This window comes from Montipora foliosa, chromosome 6 (genome assembly GCF_036669935.1).
Source record: "Montipora foliosa isolate CH-2021 chromosome 6, ASM3666993v2, whole genome shotgun sequence".
NCBI lineage: Eukaryota > Metazoa > Cnidaria > Anthozoa > Scleractinia > Acroporidae > Montipora > Montipora foliosa.
Window position 1 is genome coordinate 33,009,519 of NC_090874.1, and position 7,500 is coordinate 33,017,018.

At 38.3% G+C, this 7,500-nt stretch overlaps 2 protein-coding genes across 4 annotated transcripts in view; both read right to left on the minus strand.

Annotated features, from left to right (window-relative positions):
• The window catches only part of LOC138008996 (uncharacterized), a 15,473-nt gene extending 13,008 nt beyond the window's left edge, over nucleotides 1-2,465 (minus strand). Inside the window, exons 1-4 of one of the 2 annotated variants that reach the window (XM_068856291.1) lie at nucleotides 2,321-2,465; nucleotides 1,338-1,424; nucleotides 1,115-1,162; nucleotides 914-991 (exon numbers count right to left, since the gene is read on the minus strand). In XM_068856291.1, the coding sequence (XP_068712392.1) occupies nucleotides 914-991; nucleotides 1,115-1,162; nucleotides 1,338-1,404 (193 nt within the window). In that variant the 5' untranslated portion in view covers nucleotides 1,405-1,424; nucleotides 2,321-2,465. Of the gene's footprint in view, nucleotides 1-913; nucleotides 992-1,114; nucleotides 1,163-1,337; nucleotides 1,425-1,675; nucleotides 2,183-2,320 lie in introns of those variants that run through there. The other variant, XM_068856292.1, reaches the window with a different exon arrangement.
• A 4,446-nt stretch (nucleotides 2,466-6,911) lies between these two features.
• Nucleotides 6,912-7,500, minus strand: part of LOC138007159 (coiled-coil domain-containing protein 186-like) — a 33,380-nt gene continuing 32,791 nt past the window's right edge. For both annotated transcript variants that reach the window (XM_068853916.1, XM_068853915.1), the window contains one exon: nucleotides 6,912-7,500. This exon is cut by the window's right edge and continues 712 nt beyond it. The gene's annotated coding sequence lies outside the window, so the exon portion shown is untranslated.

Consider the following 7,500-nt stretch of genomic DNA (forward strand, 5'->3'; position numbering starts at 1 on the left):
TTTCTTTGGAGTGATTTATGACCATTTTTATCTTCTAAAGGGTTTCCTTAATTTGATGATCGTGAAACGAGAGAGACAAAGTATTGAAAATGGCCGCGTATACACCCTGGTAAAGGATGACAAATAAACTTAAATACATACGTTGATAGAACTCTCAGTAAAGTGGCTGTTTAGATGGAAACTTGGGTCTATATGCGTAAAAACTCCAAAAAATGTCGCTTCATTATACCAGCAATGGTTTTATCCTGCCAGCACTACAACCGGTCCCTGATTTTTTTTCTTGGCCTAGAAAAGTTTTTTTGCTTGAGACGAGATTATAGCGACGTTTTAGAAGATTATTGATCTTTGAAACAAATGGAATTATCAAAAATCTATAAGTGATTCTATTGACTAAAGGGAATTTTCTTGACTTAAGAAGAGCATTTGATTCTGTTAATCATTCTATATTGTTACACAAGCTTAACCAGTATGACACGAGAGGTGTTGCTAATGACTGGTTTCGATCATATCTTTCCAAAAGAGAGAAATTCGTATGTGCTAATGCCGTAAATGGTTATAGTTCTACTTCAGTCCCTGTTACATGTGGAGTTCCTCAAGGATTTGTGTGCAGTTAGGACCTTTGCTACTTTTGTTGTATATAAATGATCTACCCACAAGATCTAGTCTCAGTAGAATTCACTAATTTACTGATGACACTAGTATCTATTTCTCTGCTGAATGTTCTTGAACAGACAATAAATAGTGAGCTTAAGTTGGTTGTAGACTGGTTGATGTTCAACCGGTTCGCTTTAAATATCCAAAAACCAATTTCGTACAGTTTCATTCCAAAAAGGTAACGCCTCCCCTCCCAGTCCTTACCCTCCCCAGTGAAAGACCGATCTGCGTTAAAAAGAAGGATTGTGAACAAACTTACCAACTGCTTCCTCAATGTTTTCCACCATTCCATCGCCTTCGTCATCGTCGACGTCTTCATTAGGCTCAAGGGGGAAATCTGAAAGGGACAAAAATGAGCCAAGAGTTTCATTGAGAATTTTGAACCCTGGGGGTGAATAATTGGCTGATACTGAAGAAACTGTATGCAATCTGGAGTAACAAATTGTTTGAATGTGCTTACCCAGATTTCGGTTGGAGTGTTTTGCTTCTCCTGGATGGACGAAGCCAGCTGAAAGGAAACAGAGGATTTAGTAACCTCATGCAGCTCCGCAATGACCCATGATTTCCTGATAAAATTGCGAACTGGTATTCTGAAGCCTTCAGATCTTCGATCACACTACCGTAACAAAATTTATTTTTCTTTTCTTTTCATCTTTTGGCATTTTAAATGTACGAACACGCACCTGATACATAGCATTTTAGGACACATGAGGCCACTATAGAAAACGCCAACACTGCGGGCATCTGCATATTTATCTCGCTTCTGTTGTCTTGGATACCAAAAAGAAAAGATACAAAATTGTTATCACTGAGTGGAGAAGACAGAAATGAGTAGTGATGCCACATATCAGCTACAAAAAAAGGCAATTACGTATTAGGGTAATTAACGTATACTGCTATGCTCGCTTGTACTCTGCAGTTTAATGACCAGTTTTTCGCAAATATCTGGATAAGAGATGAGCTGGAGAAAGCAGTTGCAACTGAGGAATTTCATTTCGGGAGACGAGATCACATAACTTACCTCACCCCTTTCTCTGGAATGTCTAAGGGCTACGAGTGTCTTTCTTTTCATACGCAAACGCAGCTGGTAAGCAGCAGCTGACGAACCAAACAATATCGTGTAAAATAATCCAGTTCGATAATCTAACGATTAGCCTGGTATGGCACGAGCTTTTGAATAAAATTCGAAGCGATAAAAGTGCGCTAGACGTATCTTAATGCGTGTCTTTATGGTCGGGTCGATTTCAACAACAGCACTTTCTACAACTGACTCTGTTCGCATGCATGGGGAAATATCTTTGTGAGAAACTCCTTGCCTCTGTAAATTGAACTTACATACATGCATACATACTTAAGTGACCACTCCCCATGTACGCTTTTCAGGGCCAATGAAACACAATCAACGAAACGACAGAACTGAACAGCAAAAAATAAGAACTGTTTAGAAACCCAACCCGCTGGAGGCAAACCAGTTGGCTATTTACAAGCGCGGCCGGGATGTTGAGCCAGGGACAACTATGATCAAATTTAACGAGTGATCAGAACGAGTCTTTAACCCGGCAAAAGCCATACCTACTAGGCCGCACTGCCGCACGTCAACTCTTTAAATCAAGCTATTAAAGGAAAAAATTGGGAGTGTGAGGTCTACAAAAATAAAGCAACTTACTTTGCTCAACCCGTCACAAGATTCTAGAAGCCAGTCCGGATTTCTCCAGACCGAGAATAAGCAAGTGTGAAGCTCTCATATGTGATTTACAGTGCGTAAATTAAGTCGAATAAAGGATATTCAATTACCCTCAGGTTAAGAAATCTCTTTTACCAATTTGTCATGCTAAGATACATCTGCTCGCCAATTTTTCATGCTAAGATACTTCTGCTTAAGAATTATTCACGCTAGGATACTTCTGCTTAGTTCAAACGAATTTAATAAACAGCTTTAAAAAACCAATCTAATCAGTTGTCAATCACGGGAGACTTGATCTTTTTACTACTCAAATGTTTACTCGAATACTTATGTATGTTTCATTCCTCCATCCTTGCTTTACTTTTTGTTTGTCCTTCTTTATGCTTGCTTGCTTTTCGTTTTCCTGCTCCTTGCTTGTTTGGTTGTTGTGTGCTTTCTTCTTTTCCCCAACTGCTTTCTTTTCATTCATTTTTCATAGTCTTTCCTCAGTTTAAATATATATCTTTAATTTGATTTTATTATATCACTAGATAGGTCCAGAAAAGGTCATGCCAATAAACAAATTCTCCTTCAATTTACCATAATCAATAGTGTTATGCTCCACAATCCAGTGTTGATTAAACTCAGCATGTTTTCATCACTTCTTCTAAAGTAGGTGGTGGCCAATAGACCTTAACACGGTTAATGACGCCATCTTGGTTGAGGGGCAAACACGGCTAAATTGCAGTAAATGTTTCCGGGGATTTTGGCTGATGTCTATAATTATGGTGAGAAGGAAGCCAATTGATTGGTGCCATTACTCGACTCTGCAAGGCAGCGCGCGCTTACGGCTTCCCGGAAACAAAAACAAAAAACAAACTCGGTGATCGAATGATAAAACAATTATTGAATTCGGTTATTGCAAAATATCGTGACAAGAAATCATGATCTCTTGATCGTGATTTGTCAGATCAATTATTTAATCAAATAATTGATCTGCTCGCCACTGACAAATCAGAATATTTTGCTCAACCTCGTCCAATAATTGTTAATTATTATTATTATTATTATTATTATTATTATTATTTTAGCTATTTAATTATTAAATAGACCTTAACTTTCATAGCTTTTTATCAATACACCTCTTTTGTAAATAGTGTGAAGTAAAAAAAAACATGAACCATGACTCAGTAAGCTGTGCCCAGTAGGACCTTTCTGAAAACCACCTACGTAACCGAAAGCTTCCTAATAAAAGATAAAAGATTAAAATCGTACGTTTTGGTAATTCAACTGATACTGGAAAATTGAAACAGCGAAAAGAAAACTTGTTAAAACTCACATTTTTCGGCGAAGAAACTTTCTAAAAGATCTCTATTTTACAGCGCTTACAACTACACGAAGAAGACCAATATTTACCGATCGAGTTTTATTTTAATGAGGATGTCGAAAGAGGAATCAGAGCTAGGAGTCCACCAGTTTTAAAAAACTGGCGTTTTCAAGGAACTCAACTGGAAATAACTTAAGATTGTAAGTGCTAATAATGATCTTCAAAGGTACATACTAAAATTTCAGCAATTTTCTTATTAAACGAGATGCTTCCGTGCATACACTGGGTTGCCTGTGGTACATGCTACAGAAAATCAGAAGGCACTGAATTGTGTGGTATTGAAATACAGCATTCCAGTCTCTGAAGAATAAAAAATAAAAGAGTAGCGAGAAACATTGGCTTCTGGGCTGACATGTTGATAATTTTCAAGTTCCCTCACAACTTCGTTTCACCACAAGTGTGCCCTCTGAGCATCTGACAGTTTTGTAATACTAAATTTCACTGAAGTCAAGCCCTGTTCCGCGGGGTTAGTGTTTGGATGGGAGACCAAAACAATAAACCCCTCATGAAAAACAGAAGCATCTGACCGAAAATACTATTAACGCTAACAAATGCGAACTCAGCAAGGTACAGATTTTGTTAGCTTGCTTTATGCAAAACAAATATTGATGAAAAAGCAAATAACAATTGATACACAGTTTTTAGAAAGAGCAGAAGGAAGTTTCCGGGACGGTCGATCGAGAATGAAAAAATATTTACGACATGAAAACAACTTTAATTTTGAACCGTGAATATAGAATATAAAAAGTTACGATCAGCGACAAACATTTTGGGAGATTTTTTGCTACGTTTAAGTAAATTGCAAAATCGAAAGTGACATGGCCGGAATTCGGCGGGCGCCGTGATTAAGTTACCCTGGCATGTTTACTCGCCAAACAGTGAAGCATCTGTGTCAAATGATGGCAACATACCGGGTTTTTGTTACGTGTAGTTTCTTTTTCCGTCAAGTGTCATAAAGTTTGAAATGAAATGAGCGAAGTCAAAACAAAGATCACAATCGCCCAACTCTTGTTTATGTAAAGTCAAAATTTACTCTCCAAGACGCGTACGACGTTATTTATAACCAGGTAATTCCATCATTTTGGAAATAGCAGCTACTTTATTATTCATCTGCGTCACAAGTTTTCACTGATTTTGGGGCTCATTTTGTTGAAACTCAAGCACGCTTCCAACAGGCCTGTGAACCCTTCCTGCTGACTTTTCATTATTGAGCTCCATAAGGGTATATTTTGTTTAAGGATCCACTAAAACGCCATTCGCGTTAAATGACTTTCGACGCAGGCTAAGTTAATGATTCTACTGTGTCCACCAGAGAAATCGACGCAGTTCCACTACCCTCTCGATCCTAAGAAAATACCAGGGGAGTGACAGGCAAGACTTTTACCGACACGGAAAAAAAATAAATAAATAAAATAAAAAAATGAAAAAAAGAAAAAAAAGAAAACAAACAAACTAAACGCAGACCTCGACTGGGTTTGCCATAGGCAACCCAGTAAAAATAAAAAAAACGAAAACAAACAAACTAAACGCAGACCTCGACTGGGTTTGCCATAGGCAACCCAGTAATGAGTTCTTCTAGTGATTTATTTGTTGCGTCAAAGATCGAATTGATTTACCTACTCCAGGTTACTTAGGTAAACAGCTGGGCAGATAAGCTCTTCGTGCTTGACGTGTGGGTCTATATATGTGCTTACGGTAGGTTTTTTTTTTTTGACCGGGTTTTGGCACCAGTAACAACTCCACTGACGTCTTCGGAAAAATCGTGATTCCTCCTCGTTGACGAATTTCTTTAATTGACTAAACGCGCCGTCGTCGTAAAGGGAGCTTTTTTTCGTAATTTTAACTGTCGAGGTATTCCTGCCAAAAACGAAAGGACGTGGCCAAGGTTGGAATAGGCGGAAGATTAAGCTCTTCCATGATTCTTTGCATCAGCCAAGAAATCCAATGTGTACTTGTTCAATTTTTTTTCCGGAAAGTGTGAAATCACAAAATTCCCGCCTTTGAAGTATTGATGTGAACTTATGACACAAATATTATTTCAGAGCATAAACGGGTAAAGGGACTGAAACCCTTTTTTTGCGCCATCTTCACGAAAATAATTACAAACATACCTTTGATCTGTTAAATTGTGAAACGTGAAATGGTATTGATCAAATGACAACATTTTCCAGATGTTTGAGACACGTATTTGTAAATATTAGATGTGGAATATCACATTGGTAGATGCAGGGAGATAACAGAAAATTTCTTCGGACATGGGGGATTATAACGCCTATCCCGACCGCAAGGAAACGATCTCAGCGCGAAACGGTACTTACCGTAGAAGTAACTTGCGTCCCCTCGCGGCAACAATAAATGCAGACAATTCTAACTTCTGCAGTAATTAAAATTACGGCCAAACAATGATTCCTGAGCGTTTTCCACAACTAACATTCCAGCTAACTGTCGAGTAACAACACACTACTTTAGTACAAAATATGCCATGGCTCTGGTCCTTTTAAACATTTTTATCATAGACAAGGGAACACACGGTTTTCAGTCAGGGAAAGCTGGTGTCTTGAATATTGTCATCTGTCCTACAGTATATTTCCGAGCAAAATATAAATCAACATTGAGATTGGGGAGAGGGGATAGGGCGGTTTTTAAACGGAAAAGATTTGACTGATTTTCTGGAGTACCCAAAATGTCTCTGTCTCTCAACAGGTTTTGTCCAAGATTGTAGGTCTGAAAACTGGCATGGAAAGTGCCATTTTTGGTGGTAAAACTCGCCGAAGCCCCTGGTGTACTGGTTGACATCATCAGTTCAAAGGAGAGAGTTCTTCAACTCCTTGTCCAACTTAAAATTACAATTTCAAACAAGCCTTCGAACACGAACAAATTTGCAGAATTTTAGGTTTCATTTCTGTGGGATTTAAATTTCCATGCCCAGTTGAGTGACACCGTGTCATTTCCACGCCTTTGCTATACCCTGGAATTCTTCCGTAAGTTGTTAACAGGCTACGCGAAGAAGGGCAGCAAAAACAATAACAGTAGGCCAGCACTGACCCATTTTCCTCTTCTTCTTTGCTTCCTTTCCAAAAAAACAACTTGTAGACACTTTCATCATACACCAGAAAAGAATATAATTGGCTTGCGGCATTTCGAGGAATTTTATATACATTCTGTACATGTGTTAAATTTGTAGAATTAAGCAACACAGTGACTTCATAAATTTTAAGTATTTTATACGTGGAGAAGGTAATATTCCATTTCCAATTTCCATAGCTAACCAGCTAACGATTTTAAGTAGTCAAATTGCTGGTCAATAAAATTTGAATTTTTTCATCTACTGAAACATTAAAGCCAGCATTAAGGAAAATAGATGGAGACGTCGATTAGCCCATTCAAACGAAAAAAGCCCTTACAAATAGGTAAGGATTACTCATTGAAATATCATGGCCAACTTCGGAATGGTAACGTTCTCTAAGTATCCAATAGGGAATTTAAGAAACGGCGACGGCGACGGCTACGACTACGACATCGCCACAAAACTGTAATATCATTGGTTAAAAGGGCATAAATAATCGTACTGCAACAGCGCTGATTTTAGCAAGTATCTTAGCGGTCCCCTGCATAACGCCCACGTGAAATCACCAAATTTGAAGTTTTGACAACAACGTAAGCATGCAACGGAGATCTTTCATTCTATATTTTCACTCAGAAACCGCTCGTACCAATTTACTTTTAGGATACTTCGCCCACATTGCAGAACGTGAACGAGACTGAATAATCGCGAAAGACTTCTGAAAAAGCCAAG